Here is a 21,492-nt window from a genome sequence, read left to right on the forward strand (position 1 = left end):
TTATACGCTCTTAATTAATTTTATTAAGCTCTAATTATGTTTTATGAATCATTAAACCTAATCTAAAATCATTACTTCATTTCTTAGCAAGAGATATCCATTTTATGTTGTTTAACCCACCTAAGAAACCTTATGGAATTAAATTAACCTTATTTAATCTAAGAAAATGGTTTGTTTTCTTTCAACTAAAGTTACTCAATTTCATACCGTACCAGCTTTGTTTCACGTTCTCTGCAGTAACATCTAGTGTACTCGAGGTAAGTGTTTTATTGGCTGTACCTTTACTCGGTGTGTTGTATGTGCCTAGCGTTTCCGTTTTGTTTATTTAAATTTGTCTTGTACTCATACTAGCTCAAAGGACAGTACCAGCTGGTACAATACGTGTCATGATAGAACGCGTCTTCCAGAACGTACAGGGTAACATTCCGCACTTTCACTCACTTCGGTGTGTCTACAGTGCATTTCATATTTGCTAGGTTTGAGTGAAATCGTAATTCTTTTGTATTCAGCGGTTTAAGGAATGCCACAATACCACGTAGCAGGCAGTGTGCGGAGAAGCAGAATCCACGAACACCGGCGATGCCAACAGATGGTGAAAAATGTGGCTCATATAATCAATTCATACGCACCGAACAATATTGTCAATGCCAATGAAAATGCATTGTTTTTTAAATGCCGTGCCAAAGGACTTATGATTTCAGAGGATAGAAGTGCCAGCCGGGAATTTGTACAAGGGTTGGGGTCATTGTACTGTGTTGTAATGCACACGAAAGAGAGAGACTTTATCCCCTCACCATAGGAAAGTTCGATAAGCCACGACGTTTGAAAAGCGTCGGGCACTTTCTGTGCAAGTACAGGGCATATAAAATGCATACAATACAGTAATCCAATGAATAAAGCACTTGCACATGAGAACTGGCATAGATTCCTCCTCGTCTTTGAATCATGCTTTGTTTTTATTTCGTTGCGTGAGGTTATGTTTGTCAGTGAGTTATCCGAGTGCATTATCGGAATACTGTAAATGCACCTTGTCGGATACATTTTGGAAATAGTTTTTTCCATGACATATGAAAGGTTTACAATAGAGTAAAATAATATATTATTATTGGTCCACCTTTTCAATACAAAATGAAAATTACATAGGGACTAGTTTCGACCTAGTAATAGGTCATCATCAGCCTGAAGTAAATTAAAGCGTAAATATCGAAGAAAGACATAAACAATGTAAACACAAGTACAGTCTTTTTAAAGGTACATACCATGTGGGAATTTGAGTAGAGATATATTAAAAATAATAACTCTTCCAATTGACGAAGCACTGAGCGGAAGTTATGTAAAGTTCGGTGCGCCGTATATTATAAAAGACCACTGTGCACTAAATGATGTAATAAAGAAGAAGAGTAGGTTGAATGCTGGCTTCTTCTTAGCTGTTGTATATTCAAAGAAGATTACGTCGTATTTTGTAAGGTATTGAAAGACGTCAAAATACATGGATGTTGGAAAGGCTCTTCATTTTTTGGAACAAGGCAATTGTTGCGCGATGAGGCTTAGGAAACCAGAGAAGCGCTATATTATGTTAAAAAATAGAGATCCTTAAAAAAGTTCCATTTCCACAATTTATACGACGCACGGAACTTTTTTAAGGATCTCTATTTTTTAACATAATATAGCGCTTCTCTGGTTTCTTAAGCCTCCTCGCGCAACAATTGCCTTGTTCCAAAAAATGAAGAGCCTTTCCAACATCCATGTATTTCGACGTCTTTCAATACCTTACAAAATACGACGTAATCTTTGAATATACAACAGCTAAGAAGAAGCCAGCATTCAACCTACTCTTCTTCTTTATTACATCATTTAGTGCACAGTGGTCTTTTATAATATACGGCGCACCGAACTTTACATAACTTCCGCTCAGTGCTTCGTCAATTGGAAGAGTTATTATTTTTAATATATCTCTACTCAAATTCCCACATGGTATGTACCTTTAAAAAGACTGTACTTGTGTTTACATTGTTTATGTCTTTCTTCGATATTTACGCTTTAATTTACTTCAGGCTGATGATGACCTATTACTAGGTCGAAACTAGTCCCTATGTAATTTTCATTTTGTATTGAAAAGGTGGACCAATAATAATATATTATTTTACTCTATTGTAATCACAGTTCAATACGGATCTATCATTATGAAACTTATTTCTTTTAATTATGAAAGGTTTAACCTTTTCAGGGTCAGGTTTTATAAACGTTGACATACCCCACAATTTAGGTTTTTACAGGCACATAAATAAACCTCTATAAATAGCAAAATACACGCAAAGGACAATATATTAACATAAATGGATAAAATACAGATGAATGAAATTGAAAACAACAATATCACACAATTTGCCCGCTTAAAAGTTTTTTTTTGGTATGATATTCCTCAAAGCATGGGGCTGGGCACAGAGTTTTGTTGCAGTCCTTGCACTGGTAAATTGTTCTCCTGGTCTTCTCTCTTCTTGCAGTGTGTGCACACACATGGCACACTCTGGATGGCGGTTTCCCTCCTGGTTGGTTTGGGGGAATAACAGAAAGGAAATGTCGCTGGGTTAACCTTGCAGGTGTATCACCATTTGAAGGTCGGCCTCCAGTAGGTCGCGTGGCTCTTGGAGGAGCATTCTCTGCTAGTGATCGGATGACTTCCATTCTGAACGCCTTATGAGGTCTCTTTAAGTCCTTTCAAAACCCTTTCCAAAATGAAGCTGTTCAGAATTACAATCTCCAACAGGTGGAAGAATAGCTTTTTATACCATTTTATGGATTTTCGTGATGGCTGCACACCCATAATCATTTGGTTGGATCTATCAACTGGTCCCATTTTCTGGTTGTAGTCCTGAACAGAAACTGGGATAATTCTCCACTGTCCTGTGGCTCTTTCAGTCTTGCCTGTATCAACCATTCCACTAGTATGAGCAGTTGTGAGCATGTTTAATCCCCTTCATCCATTTGTCAGCAAGAAGATTTAAGGTATGCCTCTCTTCTACCTCACCTCTTCGTAGTTTGGTAGTGGTCCCTGGCATTCCCCTTCTGTTTTTCCTCACTGTTCCACAGGCATGAGTACACTGTGCATGCAGAGCTTCTAGAAGTTCTGGGCTGGTGTAAATATTGTCAATATAAAGTGTATGTCCCTGATTGAGATATGGTTTCACGAGAGTGAGGACAACAGAAGCAGAAAACCCTATCTGTGAATCTTCAAGTTCTGTTGTGGCTCCAGTATATACAATATCATCTAAAATGTATCCAGTCTCACAGTCACAAAGTACAAATAACTTCACACCAAATCTACTACTTCTTTTTGAGGGAATGCATTGCTTGAACGCTAAACGACCTTTGAACAGAAGTAGACTTTCGTCGATGCATAAATCTCTAAAAGGCTGAAATATGGCAGGGAAGTTTGTATCAGGTGCTCAATAATAGGCCGGATTTTGTACAGTCTGTCGCCTTGAGGTTGGAAGTTGTCATTGAAATGAAGGAAACGTAGAACTGCTTTATACCAATTACAGGACATGAACTGTGAAAATGCAGGAGTGTGAATGAGAGGATCGGTAGACCAGTATTCTTCTAAGCTATGTTTGTTTACATGACCCATTAGCATACTTATCACTAAAAATAAATACATTTCGTCGACAGTAACATCAGTTCATTTTGACGCTCGGGATGTGGGAGAAATGACCAAATTTTTCTCTACGTATTGAGCGTGGTACAAGTTCGTTTCTATGACTTTTTTCCACTAAAGTATGCGGAAAAAGTCTTTTGAAAATGTCTACTTCTGGAGAGTTTTTAGTCAAAGATTGATCCTGGATTCCAGCTAGATCAGGCTTATAGCCAAAATCAGTAGGTAAAAATTTATTATTACCCATTTCTTTTTCCCAGATCCGGTGATCATTTGATACATTTCGTCTCTGCCTCTTCGCGGTAACTGGTTGTAATTCTTCATCACTGTCACTTACACCTTCACTGTAGACAGTTGAAACTTCAGGTATAATATCCTCAACACTTTCTAAATCACTTTCACACAAATCTGAATCCTCACTTTCATCATTCATTAATATTTCAAACACTTTTTCATCACCTTTCAAAACTTCCGCATGCCTGCGAGCAGCCATGTTTATCAGACCGCATTGATTCCCAAGTGTGGTAGACATTCACATGAAAAATTAAAGTTAACAGTGCTCCCAAAGAGAATACAAATTAGCGCAAGCTTCCGTAGTGTAGCCGATAGATGGCAGATACAACAAATTTTTCAATCATTGCTGAAAGTCAAAGAGAAGCGAAGATATGATGCTCGGAAGTTTGACACGCAATATATTGTGCCGTAACTGCTGTGGCACCTCCCACGAGATGCAATATATTGCGCCGTGACCCGGAAAGGGTTAAACTGTGAATCAAGGTTAACTGCATGCAGTAACGGGTCTTAGAATATTTTGTGATGCGGCAAGGTTTAACATTTCTGAATTACAAGTTGACGGTTAATTCTAAGTTCAATTTTTGCGTCCCAGCAACTTCGAATTAATGAGGCTTTACTGTCAAGACGTACAGTACTGGTACACCAAAACTGAATAAGATAATCTTCACGTGCTGTTGGGTAGGCAACCCACTCATCAGAATTGTGATGCGTTTGCTTACTTTCCCCTGATTTGTAATCGGGTAGTTTCGCCTGTGTTGTACAGTATAGACTGTGCCGTCTGATATTAGCAGTATAGAGATATGTCGTGTGAAATACCAGGCGATTAAAACAGGATGAATTTCAATTATATTTTGAAGAAAAAGGCTACATTTTAATTCGTTACAATGAAATATTTTAACACACGTTAAACAGGAAAAAGGGAAAGGGCATAAAAATAATTTCGCTATTCTGAACATTTCATTAAACTGGCATTTGTTACAAATACATTTTACTGTATTACTCTGTTTCGTTCACATTGTTGTTGTTGTTGTTGTTACTTGCCTTGAATTTTTTACCTCATCTCAAATAGGTTAAATTATAAAGATTTTTGCAAAAACCTAACCAGAGATTCAGGAAAACCTTACAACACAGTGGAGGAATTCAACTTAGGTTTGAAAAGAAGATTCCACAATGATCTTCATAAATTGCAGTGGAAGAATGTCATCCAACAGAATGGTACTCACGTAAGTCAATCAAAGATAATGTCTATACCATATATTTTCAGTGCTCCACCAAGTCAACCACTTACAATTTATGTAAGAACAGAAGGACCAAAATTAACAGAAGCCGGAACATTTACATACCTAAGGTCATTACTCTCAAGTACAGTACCATGGATGTCGCTCACAGAATAAATACAACCTCGACTAAATGGTGTTGTCTTAGTGGGGTGCTATGCGACAGAAGATTGCCCATAAGAACAAAATTAAAAATCTATAAAACAGCAGTCATGCTCTGTGGCAGTCGAATCTTACTGAAAGATCAAGCAAGGAACGAGTATGAGCAGGGAAATTTCAAGGTTGAACGCATCACTGAGAAGCTAACTTGATGCCTTTAAGGTGGTGTTGTCATAGTGCATGCTCTCTAGAAGATCATAAACTATTCAAGAAGTGCCTCTCCATTGCCACCAGCAAGACGGGACAGGGCAGGCCTCTAGCCTCCTGGCTGGCAAACATTCAGATGACACAAAGATCCTTGGACTGGAAGAAGAAAACGCAACAAACAGGAAACGGTGGGGCCACACAATAAGGAAAGCTGGCACCGTTTAACAAGGGCGAAGTGAGGAGGAAGAAGAAGTGCATATTTTCAGACTGATAAGAACCTCTCCCTCTCACCAGAAATATTCTAGGATTTCAGGAACTACTTGAACTCACCTCACCATAAGAGCTCTCTTCTCCTCCTGCAGTTGACGGTAGTCTGCTTCCACTCGCTCCCTAAGCTTTTCCTCAGAGCTTAACATCTTTCGTTGCACACCGAGTTGTGTTTGCAGATTCTCTATTTGGCACTGAAGTGAACTAAGTTCCACGTCTAGACGGTTTCTGAAACAAATTCACCGACTCAATATCCGAATTTATTATGATGATAATAATAATAATTTCGTGTGTATTTCTAGCCCGGTGCAGCCCCTGTAAGGCAGACCCTCCCATGAGGGTGGGCAGCATCGGCCGTGTATAGGAAACTGCATGTTATTGTAGCACAGGATAGTGTTGTGTGTGGTGTGTGAGTTGCATGAATGCTGGGGACAGCACAAACACCCAGTCCTCGAGACAAGGGAATTAACCATTTAAAGTTCAATTCACCAGCCCAGCCGGGAATCGAACCCAAGGCCCTCTGAACCAAGGGCGACTACGCTGACCATTTAGGGAAGGAGCCAGACATTTATTATGATAATGGAAGAATATCTAAAAGTATTTGTATAATAATGTTGATTTTATGTTTCATAAACTACATTTATGGTGTTGCCATCGATTATTTCATGGCCAGTACTTGTGATAAGTACTGGGCTTATGCCGTGTCAAGAAAATAAGGTGAAATTCTTTACATTTCGCAGAGAACTTTGCTCTGCGTCTTAGACGGAGAGAAATAGGAGTGGTGAAATAATGAAGACACACGAGGGCGAAACGCAGGCAACCAGGAATGAGTTAGCTGGAAAATTTATAATGTCCAATAACGGACCATTATATTGGTATTATGAACATCCTAAGGGTCAAAACGAATAAAATAAATAAATAAATAAATAAATAAATAAATAAATAAATAAATAAATAAATAAATAAATAAATAAAGCCTATTTCATGTCTACATTTATGGTTTTTGGAGACGCTGAGGTGCCGGAATATTGTCCCTCGGGAGTTCTTTTACGTGCCAGTAAATCCCCCGACAAGGCTGGTGTATCTGAGCACCTCCAAATACCGCCAGACTGAGCCGGAATTGAACCTGCCAGCTTGAGCTCAGTAAGCCAACATCCTACCCAATGTCTGAGCTACGCAACTTGGCTAAACGTATTTGATAAGTTCAGGAAACATAGAGAAGTGATAACATACATAAAAGTGCTTGAAAATGGAAACTTGAAAGAAATAACAAATACGTGGACACACTGATTGTAAAGGAAAGAAGTAGCTTTCCAGATGTCCATCTACTTACCACTTCTTAGCATGGAGCATTTCGACTGGGAAAGGAGAAAGCTATATGGCAGTATTTGAGAGAGACATACAGGAAAATCATCAGGTGTTAAGGTGTAGGCCTGAGTGACTATGGGTAAACACTTCAAGATTCTCATAAAAAGTTACATCCTTGTGGTTCCGATTCTATGTAAGACTGGAGGTCTTGTGGTTATCATCACGATATCAACAGTCACATAATACTACAAGCTTGTTTCCACATTTAGCTCTTTACGTATGACTTCATTTCTCACTCTATCCCTCCTTGCCTTCTGTACCATACTCCATATCCCTTGTATATTACTTTAACTTTCATTGGTACATCTTTAATCCATATTAATCTCCATATCTGGTGATAGGAGGTGATCCCCAGATGTATACTTGTACTAATTTCCATATTCAGACTTATATTTTCTGTCAGTTCACTTCCAAAATAATGGAAGTGTTCTACTCTTTCCATTTCCTTGTCTCCAATTTTGAAAGCTCCTTTTCCTTTTTTACTTCCTCTATTCATCACCACTGACTTTGCCCTTCTTCATGATGATCCTCAATTCCCACTGTTCAATCTTTCTATTCAGCATATTCAGCTGATGTGCCTCCTCCTCATCTCCCCAGATCACATCATCTGCAAACATTACATTCACTCTTTCCCTCTACAGAGTGCGCACAAAGTCCGCATAACCTTACTCATTTACTTATTTCTATTGTCAGATACCCACTGTTATTAACTTCGATTGTTGACAGCAGTTGGTGCCAAGATATTGAAAGAATGGCTGATACAAGTGATCTATTAAAAAGGTGAGGGACGATTTCGATGCATGGTTTGTGAAAGCAACACTGACAAAGAAGACATTGTTAACGTGGGGAAAGGAAGCCTTTTTAACGGGCTGTGTTCGTGACGCGCCGAGAAATGGAAGACCATCCACCAAATTTGAACTTTGTGCTCACGTGGAAACAAACAATCTCCGGTCAAATCCCTATGGAAACATGCATCAGAATTGGGGAAACCAGAATCAACCATGAGGAAACACACTAAAGTAGATCTGAAAATGAGGTGTTGGCGACCACTGAGTATCAATGAATTATGAGATGATGATTTAGAGAGACTTGTTGATGCTTGTGGTCGGATGCTGCAACAATTATTACACGTTATAAATCTCATCTTTAGTCTGTATTGAAAATTTACAGTTCAACAACAATGAAGGTGTTTTAATTTAATCCACCTATTCAATACTTTTAATTTTCACTTATAGTGGTTACATAAATAGACTCGCACTTAAATGGGACATGTTTCGCCCTCAATTAAGGGCATCTTCAGCCTAAAAACAATCATCAAGAGTACAACTAATATTAAAAGTGGAAGCTAAAAGTTTAGCCAGTTATTAAAATTCGGGACATAAAAATGTGAAAAATGATACAATATATAAAGATGCTACTGAAAACACTGTCAATGATTAAACTATAATCTTGTCGGAGACTAAAACTTCTTCCATTAAAATTCCAATTAAAACAGTCCATTTAAAATGTTAGTGGAAAACCAAAGTGGTAATAATATAAAGCCAACAGGCGTGAACACAAGCATAAACATGATTTTCATAAAGACAATATGTCCAAGGCCGCTGATGAAATTCGTCAGCATGAAGTGAGACAGAAGCAATAAAAGTATTGAATAGGTGGATTAAATTAAAACACCTTTATAGTTGTTGAACTAGTGCAACAATTCCAAACAATGGCTCAGAAGGCAGAAGACATGTTTACTGACGCATGTGCGATTTATCACAGCTCCCATAGTTGCAATGTTTACTTTTGGGGAAAAGAAAACCCACATTTTATCAAGAAGTTGAGTGAAACCCACCTCACGTCATGATCTGGGCTGAGTGACACAAACACATCTGTTTGGTCCATATTTTTTTTAAATCGTTCCGTTAATCAGAACAGTTACCTCCAGATGATTAATGCCTGGCTCATCCTGCCGCTGCAAAGTGCAGGAATCTTAGACACTGTCTGGTTTCAACACGATGGGACACCGGTTCACTTCGCAGTGGCTGTTCGTCGTCTGAACGTAGTCATTGGGAATCGCTGGATCGGTCAATGATGCAGCTCCTCTTCCATGGCCAACAAGGAGCCCTGATTTATGACACCGATAACGCACTCTGCGGTTACACCAAGAAACAGGTGAGGAAGCAGCGGTATGTTGGAACTGATGATCTGAAAAATCCGGTGCACGAAGCTATCCAGACAGTGATCCCAAGGATGTTGCTTAACCCGATGAGTGCTTCGCCCACCTATAGACGGGCTGACGTGGCTGGTCCAGCGCTGGTACGCTCGTCTATAGATGGTGATAAACTTCATATTAGAGCCCGTATTGTCAAAGTATCAACTTGTGAAAATTTGGATTATATAATTCCAATTTTCACAAGTTTATAGATGGTGTGCGAATTTTTTTTTTTTTTTTTTTAAAGTTTCCCTGAAAAGCCTTACATCTGATATGTTTTTGACATTTTTGACAGGCTCTATTGGTGAAAAATATCTAATTCCCTCCATGGGAATTTAGAATTTTCCATTCACTTTCGAGTGCCAATTTGATTTCTGACATGTTCTGCCATCTGTTGGGCATTATGTAGAACTAATTGATTTTAGAGATTATATCTTCGGGAATTAACTTACAGAGCTTTTTGTAGACGTCTGTGGAGTTCATCTGTGATGTAAACAAACATGGCGGAACAACACACTAGTTGCTCTGGCAGCGATGTTATTTCGGATCACAGAATCTTTTAGTTAATAACCACAGCGGAAAGTGATGATGGAGATGATGATTTTAACGAATTGTTAATGATTTTGAAAGTGGGAGGATAGAGAGAGTGCCAAAAATATTGTGTGTGTGAGAGAGACGGAGGCTCCTTCTAAACGAAAGAAGAAAAACACAGTGAGTACAAAAGCTATTTTATCACTATTTTCATGGCAGAGGGAATACTTTTCTTCACCAGAGTTTCAAGTAACTGTGACAAGCTCTGAGGGCCAAGTAGTGTTTGATGACAACTCAAAAAAAAAAAAAAAAAAAAAAAAAAAAAAAAAAAAAAAAAAAAAATTCTTTAAAAACTTTTGTGCCAGTGGAATTGGTGCAGATAGTGGAACAAATCGGCATCACAAACAACCAGTAGAAAACATTTAATTGTCACCACATTCCAGGTTTAGAAAGTATTTTAAAATATATACTTCTAAGAAGTCACATGAATTATTTGCCTACAGATTTTATGAAATAATATGTTTTGGGCTCTTTACTTTGTATAAAGATGATGCATGCATGGGCACATAAGTGTAATTTTGTTTTCTCTCAAAATAATATTGAACATAAGTGTGGGATTTTCCATTTTCATTTAGATTTATAAAGAGCCAACATTTATAAACATTTTAAGCTAATCACCCCACCGATAATGGTAACTCAGCACTTAAAAGGTTAATAAGAACATCAGACAATGACGGCGTATTCAGCTGTGCAGAGACCATGGAGGGACACATACAGATGTTTCAGGTTCCTAAAATAAATAAAGAAAGAAAGAAAGAAAGAAAGAAAGAAAGAAAGAAAGAAATAAATAAATAAATAAATAAATAAATAAATAAATAAATACATAAATACATAAATACATAAATACATAAATAAATAAATAAATAAATAAATAAATAAATAAATAAATAAATAAATAAATAAAGAGTGTATGTACTTTATCATGTCAGTTGAATTTGATGGAAGAATTGGATGTGTCGCAGAGCAGCATGAAAGCCTGGAGACTACTGAAACATTTGAACAATGACCCCATCAAGGCATCCGCCCATTATAATGTATCTCCAAATGAAATCGCCCATCGGCTTTTGTTAAATGGCAAAGTTAAACACAGAGCTAGACCACCAAAATTTCTAAGGAACATTGAAGATGAAACCTGTGAAATACCCAAACCTTTTGTTTTTGGAGAGCTGAAAAACGCCATCAAGATGTGCAAGAACAGAAAAGACGACATTATAGAGCAAATTAAACATTTTGGAAATGCTACCAAAAAAAACCCTTGAAAGGATGCTTCTTAACCATTTTGCACCAGCTGTGGAGCCTTTGTTAATCCCAGAGCAAGCTGGTTTTAGACCAGGCATGAACTGCACTGCACAAATAGTAAACCTGACACAGTATATAGAAGTTGGTTTTCATTCCCAAAAAAACACACTGAAGATGAAACCTGTGAAGTATCCAAACCTTTTGTTTTTGGAGAGCTGGAAAACGCTATCAAGATGTTCAAGAACAGAGCAGACCCTTCCTGTGCGTATGACACCGTACAACATCAAATCATGTTACAAAAACTGTACAGCCTTACAAAGGACTTCAAGCTTACAAGAATTGTTGCTGCCCTTTTACAGAACGATGAATCTTTGTTGACTTTCAGGGTCAGCAAAGTCGATGGAGAACGCAAAAGAATGGTCTTTCTTAAGGAAGTGTGCTAGCTCCCTTACTTTTCAATATATACACTAACAACCAACAACATCCGCCTCATACTAAAAGCTTCCTATACGCTGACCATCTGGCCCTGGCTACTCAGAGTGAATGCTTTGAAAAAGTAGAAAACAATCTCACTTCAGCATTGGATATTTTGTCTCACTACTATAAGACAAATAATCTCAAACCAAACCCATCAAAAACTGAACTATGTGCTTTCCATCTGAAGAACAAACAAGCCTCAGAGAAGCTGCAGGTGAAGTGGAAAGATAACGTTCTAGAACATAATTGCACACTGAAATACTTGGGTGTTACTTTGGATCGTTCTCTAACTTAGAGGGAGCACTGTTCAAACAACAAGGTAAAGGTCTCCTGTCGGAGCTCCCTGCTTCATAAAGTGACAGGTTCAAAATTGGGTGCCCATCCTCATGCGGTAAGGACAACAGCCTTAGCACTGTTACTCAGCAGGGGAGTATGCTAGTCCCGTTTGGTATAAATCTACACATACCAAAAAGGTCAATGTCGCCTTGACAAAACAGGTCTGAAACCAACACCAACTCCCTTGAAGGAATAGCCCCTCCTGAGATCAGATGCTATGTAGCTGCAAGTGCGGAGAGGTTAAGGGCTTTTAACAGCTCAGCCCACCTCCTACATGGACACAAATTACCACCAACTCGATTGAAGTCCAGGAACAGTTTTATGCACTCCTCATCCTCCTCTAGTGCAGATGCAAAGAAGACCAGACTTCTACTCTGGAATCAGATTTTCATCCAGAATGCTTAAAATTGGAGGAAAAGCTTCCCCCTGATCGTGAAGAAATCTGGACTACATGGAAGGCAGTGAACAGACTAAGAGCAGGCGTTGGAACATACAAGGACAATATGAAGAAAGGGGGCCTACTGAAGAGGTATCAGACCCTATGTGAATGCGGCGTGGTACAAACGACAAGGCACCTTATTAATTGTCCTCTATGCCCTGTCAAATGCACAGAACTTTATATAGCACCGGCCAGTATCAGTGCTGTCAATGTGGCCAAATTCTGGGCTGATATTTTGTAAATAACTGTATAATTTTATGTAAATATTGTAATTTCATGTATTTTATTTAATATTGTAATATGCATCTGTAATCCATATTGTGATAAATAAATAAATAAATAAATAAATAAATAAATAAATAAATAAATAAATAAATAAATAAATAAATAAATAAATAAATAAATAAATAAATAATGTCAGTCTGAGTTTAATTAAATATAAGAGTATACAGACTTTGTGTGCATCCTATAAAATCTTCCCTTGCTGCCTTTACCATGCCATCGATCACCATTATGAACAGTAAAGGTGACAACACATTCCCTTGTTTCAGCCCATTGTCAATTCTAAACTATTCTGTTCTATTCAAAGATATAAACTTAATTCTGGTTCTGTATTGAACTGAGATCACAAGTTAAGATTCCAGTAAAGTTCCACCTTTTCAATACAAATTCAAGTTGTACAAGATGTTATCTACAACATTTACAGTATTTATTTATGGGACCGGTTTCGACATATACAAACGTCATCATCAGCCTAAATCACTAAAAGAGCAAGTACATAATAAATTTTATACATATGAAGATACACAACATCATACTTCATTTTCACTAATACAGGTTCTTTCAAAAAGAATATACGTATTTCAAATGCATATATTTATTAAACTGTAAGACATACGAATATGAAACTTTACACACATATTTACGAACCTCTCAAGTTCAGATTACAGATGTTCAATATGTTCTCCATCAGCGACATGAACAATATCACATGGATACTCAAATTCCTCCCATACTCGGGCAAGCATGTCCCTTGTCACTGATGTTATGGCAGTACGGATCCGGTTCTTCAACTCTTCCAGGTTCTGTGGGAGTGGTGGTACCTAAACATTGTCTTTAACAAAACCCCACAGGAAGAAGTAACAGGGTGTCAAATCCGGTGACCGTGGAGCCCAGCTGAGACATGCTAAGTCGTCAGCTCCTTGACGACCAATCCAACGGTTTGGTAAAGTTTCATTCAGATATTCACACACTTGGCGACTCCAGTGAGGGGTCACCTGACCACTAACATGGAAGGTCGCTTCATCACTGAACACGATGCGTTGTGTGAAAGTGTTATCATTGTCAATAGCATCAAGAAACTCGTTACAAAATGTCTTGTTGAAAAACTGTCGATACCATCTGCGAATGTTCCACCCATTCGGAGGATCAATTTGGTACCTCAACCTGAAATGTCTTTGTACTGTAATCATGGAATCGCACTTCGCAAACTCGAGAACACAAAATGATTTCTCCTGGAGAGTAGCCATTTTAAACATATGACGGTTACCAAGCATAACAGAAGACAACTGACATCTAGCGGCTATTAATATAAACTAGACTATGTATTCATTTCTCCAATAGCTGAGCCGAGGCACAGCGATCGATAGTTTGGACAAAATAATACTTTGTAATATGTATATTTTTTTTGAAACACCCTGTAGAATTAACAGTTTCATTAAAATGATGAATTTGGCGTGTTTTAAAAACATAATAGTCCTATAATAATAATATAAAAGAATTTATTGGACTCCAACCTATTCAATACATTACTGGATGTTAACATTTTTAGTTAAACATCGTTAAAAATGGAGACATGTTTCGCCCTCCATGTGGGGCATCATCAGTCATATCAAAGCACCTCAAAATTAAACCAGACGTCTGGTTGGAAATTATGAGCAATATTTGTAAGAAAGAATACATTAAAAACACGTACAAAGTCCTATCCAAAACAAAATAACAACAGACTAGTTACACATAGTAAAATACGCTAGTGGTTTCTTAATATTAAAATGAGGTTATCATATGCACAGTATAAAAATGGAAGTAATCAAAGTCCGTATGATATTGAGTTCGATGGTAGTTCTGCGTAGTATATACAAATGTTGGCAAAATAAAACACAATTTATAATTACTGTACACTTATTTCTAATTGTTAAAAATGATGAGGTAAAACATTCCAATTTGACTATTTGTAATTTGGCTCCAACCAAAATAATTCGCCCTAGGATTCATGAGGTAGTCAAACTCCGTTGGTCACTCTCTATTTGAATGGAGTGCACAGTGCAAGTGAACAGCTTTTGTTGATTATAAAACGAGGCTGTGCTAAGACAGAGTTAAAACAACACCAGCTTCAAATGAAGATAGTTAAAAACATCATTAGGTTCTTCCTAGTTGACTAAAAATTTGCGTATATTTTGTTGTTGAAGTGTGGGAAGGTCAGTTGTTGGTTGAATGGGCAACGGTCGAAAAATGTTGTGCAGTGCAATCGGTGTTTGAGCTGTCCTACATGTGAGGGAAATCTTGAAAGCTGTTGAGCTGTTGCCTAATTGTTAGGAGGTTTGTGGAGCGACCATGTCAGCTGCGAGCAGCAGGGAAGTGAAACGTCACGGCTGAGTAACATGACCAAGGTTGTGTTAAGTCAGATGGAATGTTCCATTTTTTCTATCGTTAATTTCTTTCAGATGGATTAATGATATGAAAAAACGAACATCATCACCGCGTAGCCTAATTTTTATAGTCATAATCCCTAAGTTTCATGGAGATCCGTTAAAATGTACGAAAGGTATTGGCAATTACAGTTCCCAGGGAATACTGAATAAATAGGCAAGCATTCCGCTTGTCAAATCAGTCTACCTTGTGCCACAGTCGAGGCCGGTCGGTTGGCTGTTGGTCATGCTGTTGCCGTGATGTTAGTTGCCAGTTTGACTCTCCCATGGAAGTCCAAGTTCGTGTTCTACTGAACTCTGATTCTACAGGCGCGTCTAGAAGACTTAGAAATATTACAGTATCATTTACGTGTGGTAATAAAAGTAGTGTATGAGTTGAGACGTGAACAGTTAAGGTGTTTAACTATTTACAGGAACAGTGTGATTCGAACTAATACGATACTACGTTACCAAGTGCTCAGACGTAATTATATTTAAATTACAAGAGATGATAGAATTTGAATGACAGTGTTTAAACTTCACAAAGTGATTTAACATTGAGTGAGACAACTTTGTTGTTCATGAAACTTCAAACTCTGCATAATCTTGCATTTAACTCTAACAAGTGATAAACCTGTGCTAATAGTGAGACGTAATTCAGTATTTCAAACTGTGCAGGTGATTGAATTCCTTGACAGTGTTACTCTGCCAAAATGTTAGAACATTTCGACAAACTATGCGTTTATGTTACAAGCTGCTGACACAAGTAGTTGAATTTAACAGTGTTATTGAACTTAGGATTTATTTTCCAAGTGACCACATTCACGATAGAACATAGCCTTAGAACTGTGTTTAAATAAGCTGGTACAGTTAACATTTCTTGTGTCGAACCCAGGACGGTTCTTGGAAAGACAGTGTTTTCTTTATTTAATCGTGAACGGGACTAGATTCATCCCGGACCAAATTCCTTGGTTTCGTTTATTTTCGAACTTGAACTGTGTAAAGTTTTGAAGCGAAATATTTATTTTTACGTCACTATTCAGCCGAAATTCTCATATTTAATTTTGATGAAGTGACTTATTATCTTCTGTGGCTGATACATAACGGATGTGATTTTGAGTTCAATTCAAGCCATCGGCAATGACTGTGTTTTGTGAATCCCACCGTGAAGTCAGGTGAGGGCAAACTACTACTATCTACTTTGTGCATACCAGTTACTTTGGATCTATTTCATGCCCAGTGCCACGACTACAGTTGCTCCTAGACCATCCAGACCTCCGAGATATTCGAGATCTTCCACATCGACTCGGAAGATGGTGGCATCCTAAGCAGACATTGTGACCCGCAATGCACCAAGGCCAATTCCACCCCAAGGAGAAGTACTCATTATAACTGCTGCACTGAGGTGATGTTGGAATCTAACTTTTCATGAATAAACTTTTTTTTAACCCCTCAGCGCCGACCTCTATACGTGGTATAGACCCCCTTTTCTTCCGTAGCCGCCGACCTCTATACGTGGTATAGACCCATACATGGTTTCGCATTTACGGCTATAGCGCCAAGAGTTTTGGTGTTATGGATATGCAAATTGTTTTGTTTCCAAGAAGACATTTTCGTGTTTATCAGTGTTCTAAATAAGAATTAAAAATCATTAAAGTGTAGTTGCTTTTGCAAGGATAAGTATTTGTCAATTATGTCTGAGCACCAATCCCTGCTTTTTTAATAGTCCGTTTGCTTCATTCTTTCCCACAGAATAAAATAAAGAAATGATGATCTGAGAAGTTTGTCTTTTCGTGTGATGTTCTTTGCTCTAATTTTGTATTAAGAGTGCGGTTTATTTATTATATTTGTCTTTATTTCTCAGCTTGTAGTCTTTTCGTAACTCTCCACGAGTGCTCTGTGTAGGTATCAGATAGTGCTGCTTTCTGTCATACGACATGAGAAGCAGTTGTGCATGGTATATATCTCGTTTGAAAGACGATGTATCGACCTTTTAATCTGAAATATGTATCGAGTTGGTTTGATTCGTCATAAATGTTATTCCCCTCATTCAGTTTCGTCCTGCCGCTTTTGGTCCCGCTGCAGCTTCATCAGCTTGTGTGACGCACCACGCTCAATGGCTAGCTCCTGCTGAGAGTAACGTGCTTGAAATATTGTATAATTCAAATGAAAGTTTAGTCGGAAGTAGTAGTGGCAGTATTAGCAGTAGTGATAATGAAATAGATGATGTAGCTGTGACCGATGCAGTGGTAAATGATGAGAGTGACGATGAGGAGGAACCAGTACTTGGAAATTTCGTGTAGGAGACTATAGATACGCATACAGGTCAAAGGGAAGTTTTCAAGAGTGAATTATGATTCCTAGATTCTCCAATAATATTTAGACAAGTCACAGGGACATACATTGAGCAGTTATCTTATCAGTTTCAGCTGATGGAAGGTTTGTTTACGTAGTACAAAATACGCTTCTCGGGCGGGAAACGAAATATTCAAGGCCGGTGCTCATCAGATAATACAGTTCCAAGGCTGCAGGAAATACGTTTTATCAGGAAATTAGCACCCAAGAGTGAGAAATCCAAACCTCAGAGACGTTGTATCGCATGTTCAAAACACGGTGAAAAGAAGACATCGGTGTACTGCTGCCAGGAGTGTGCCTTGGGTCTCTGTCTCGAAGAGTGCTTCGAACTCTATCACACGGAACTAAATTACTAAGGAAATGGGAAACAATTATGTAATTATCTTCATGTACATAGTTCTACCATAAGGATTCCAAATTTCGTGAATATCGGGCTACTCTTATACTAGTAGTAACGCTTTAAGTGAATCAATGTATTTCAGTCGCGCGTAGTTGAAATCTCATCCGGCCGTGGGGTAGGAAGCTCTTTAAAGTTCCCTCTCCTCTGTAACCATTCAGATAGTGACCGGTCACCACCTGGGCCGGGTCTTATGTTCGAGCTAGCCATCAAAACAAACTTTTACGGTTACACTATATTTATGGCCTATTCTATTAAAAGTTCCAAGTTCAAACCGAAAATAATTTCACATCGAGATCTACGACAAATTGATAAGAATAAACTTTTACAAGACGCAGTTGCAGTGCCATGGCATGACATATTTAAACTTAAAGACATAAATGACAAGGTGGCATGTTTCAATCAACATGACTGAGCTGTATGATAGACATGCCACTGAAAAGACGTCTCGAATTTCGCGGAAGCCAACTTCCTGGCTCTCAGATGAGATTAGAGCACTTATGGCTGAACGCGACACTGCTTACAGACAAGTTAGAAAACATTGCACTCCTGACAATCTACTTAACTACAAGAGACTGAGAAACGTTACGACCCAACAGATTAGAAACGCGAAATTATGACACGCTCACAGTTTAATTCAACCAAATGTTTCAATAGCTGTGTTGTGGATATCTATAAAGAGCTTTGGCATTACCAAAGGACGAGACGACAAAATAAATATACCCTTAGAAAAACTGAACGAATATTTTTCATCTAACTGCACACTAAATGTAGCCCTGAAACAGGAAGCTCTTGACGGGAATTATGCGAAGACGCGAACAGATACAGAAAACTTCTACTTCCGTCCAGCAACCCACTCGTAAGTCAGGTTTGCTATAAATCGGATAACATCAACGGCGAAAGGAAACTATAGCATAGGAATAGAGATGATAAAAATTATTCTGGACATGATATTACCTGTACTAGTTAACATAATTAACTCTTCCCTTGTAGACAGCACATTTTCCGAAACATGGAAAGCGGGCATTATACGTCCTCTAAAAAAAGTAGCCTCCCCTTTTGAACCATCTTGACTATAGAGCCATCTGCCTACTTTCTGCTTTATCCAAAGCGCTAGAGTTCATCGCTCATAGACAAATAACAGACTACATGACGACTTACAACTTACTTGACCCACTACAATCTGGTTTTCGTCAAGCACACAGTACTACAACGGCACTCGACCCGACTAGAAATCCGTTGCACTGTTCATACCCTGTGTCACCTCCATAAAATCCTTCATTCTTCACAGCCATTTTACCTTACTTCATATTTCAAATACCTATCTTCTTATCACAGTCTTAACACCAGATCTACTAATGATTCCATCCTTGCTTTACCCATCCATAGATCTGCCATCTACGATAAATCATTCATGGTAATTGCCTGCCGGGAGTGGAACCTCCTTTCCGAAAGAATCAGAGGGTTAAGCGCTATTTGCACTTTCAAGGAAATTCTGTGGAGACATTTTATGCACCAGTAAGGTTCACATGTAAACTTGATGCTGCTACTTACAACTGTTCTGTTGTCATGGATGTTCTGGTAGATTAGTCTAAAATGCTTACTCGATCTGTTTTTTCAATGTTATTAAATTTTATGTACTACCTCTTTTTACATGTAGGATATTAGTTTTAAGAGTTTATCCTTTTATTATATTTTATTTCATCTTCATTTAACTTTATCACTCATCATTCTCAGATTACTATTAATTTAATTAGTATTAAATCTATTATTCTAAAGTGATACAATGTAATATATGTATATTGCAGTGACTGGTTAGATGGAAGAGAAGGCCTGAAGGTCTTAATCTTGCCAGGTAAAATAAAACATTACTTATGTGCCCTTGTATGTAAAGCACAATAGGTTTAACACGTCTTTGCTCTGTTCACATTATTTTAATTCAACATTCAATTCACACGATCAACGAGTTACAAAATACACCACAAGATATGATTGTACAGCATAGGACTATTATGTGTTTTAAACACGCCAAATTCATAATTTTAATGAAACTGTTATTTCTATTAGTGAAAATGAAGTATGATTTTATGTATCTTTATATGTATAAAATTTATTATGCACTTGCTCTTTTAGTGATTTAGGCTGATGATGACATTCGTATATGTCGAAACCAGTTAAATAAATAGATAAATAAATAAATAAATAAATAAATAAATAAATAAATAAATAAATAAATAAATAAATAAATAAATAAATAAATAAATAAATAAATAATTAAATAAATAAATAAATAAATAAATAAAAAATAAATAGTTGTAGATAACATCTTGTATAACTTACATTTGTATTGAAAAGGTGGAACTTTGCTGGAATCTTAACTTGTATTCTGTTCTGCCCACTACTGTCTTCACACAGCTATAACAGTTGTCATATTTCCTTTCATCATTGTTATTAGTTCGTTGTCAATGCTCCTGTGTGTCACGCTTTCTCAAACTTTTGATCTGGGGATGCAGTCATAGGCCTTTTCTAAGTCTATAAACATCATTACTATATCCTTCCCATATTCCCAGCTCTTTTTCATGATCTTAGAATGAAAATTGATTCCACTGTTCACCTTCCACTTTTGAATCCAAATTGTTTCTCTTATAACTGACTTTCCACCTTTGCTTAATTCTCCTTTCCTTATCCTGGCAACATGGGAAGTGATGGTGATTCCTCGATTGTTACCGCATACCTTCTCATCTCCTTTCTTGAATATTAGTATTATGACCCCTTTTCCCAATTTTTCAGGCAGTTTTTCCTTTCATCATACACACTTGAGTACTCTATTAGTTCATGAGAGTCCCGCTGGTCCAGTAGCCTTGATCATTTCTATGGCTACTTCATCTGTTCCCAAAGCTTTTTCCATCTTCATCTTATTAACTGCCCTTCCACCTCTGGCATTGTAATGTCTGATTCCTTCTCTGCTACTCCTTTTATTCCTGCTGCCTGGATACCTTCTCCACAAATCTGGTTTCTCATGTTCAGCAGTTCAGTGAAATATTGCCATCTGTTCATTACCTCTTCTGGTTTTGTCAGTATTACTCCTTCTTTATTCTTCACAAAAACCTGAGTTCACCATTTCATTCCTACAGTTCCTTACAATTCCAAATAATATTTTTTTCCCACAGTTCAGATCATGCTTTACTTCCTGGGTGAATGTTCCCCAACTTTTCTTCGGTTATTACTTTTTTTTTTTTTTTTTTGCAAACTCTTTTCGCTTCTATGTATCTCGCTCTACTCTCTCCAGTCTTTCGTGTTTTCCATTCCTTCCAAATTTTCTTCTTTTCCTTTACTTTACCTTTCACTCTGTCATTCCATCATGCTGTCTCTCGCTCTCTTACGTTTCTGATGTTCTGCCATGTTTTCTCTGCACACCTTACGAATTATTCCATTCCCGTTCAACAATGACTAATATCTGTCTTTGGTATCCGTTTTTGTAATTCTTTCCTAAACTCTTCCTGAATGTCCTTTTCCTTCAATCTCCAGACCCTAATCTCTCTTCCCCTTTTTTTCTTGTAGTTTTGTGAACTGAACTACTTTCAACTTTGCTGTAACTGCTCTATGTTCA

At 37.7% G+C, this 21,492-nt stretch overlaps 1 protein-coding gene across 1 annotated transcript in view; it reads right to left on the minus strand.

The window, feature by feature from the left end:
• The window catches only part of LOC136872674 (golgin subfamily A member 3), a 224,370-nt gene that overhangs the window by 48,006 nt on the left and 154,872 nt on the right, over positions 1 to 21,492 (minus strand). The window contains exon 13 of the mRNA XM_067146489.2: positions 5,860 to 6,024. Coding sequence (XP_067002590.2) covers positions 5,860 to 6,024 — 165 coding nt within the window. The remainder of the gene's footprint in view (positions 1 to 5,859; positions 6,025 to 21,492) is intronic.

Source organism: Anabrus simplex, chromosome 1, assembly GCF_040414725.1.
Source record: "Anabrus simplex isolate iqAnaSimp1 chromosome 1, ASM4041472v1, whole genome shotgun sequence".
Lineage (NCBI taxonomy): Eukaryota > Metazoa > Arthropoda > Insecta > Orthoptera > Tettigoniidae > Anabrus > Anabrus simplex.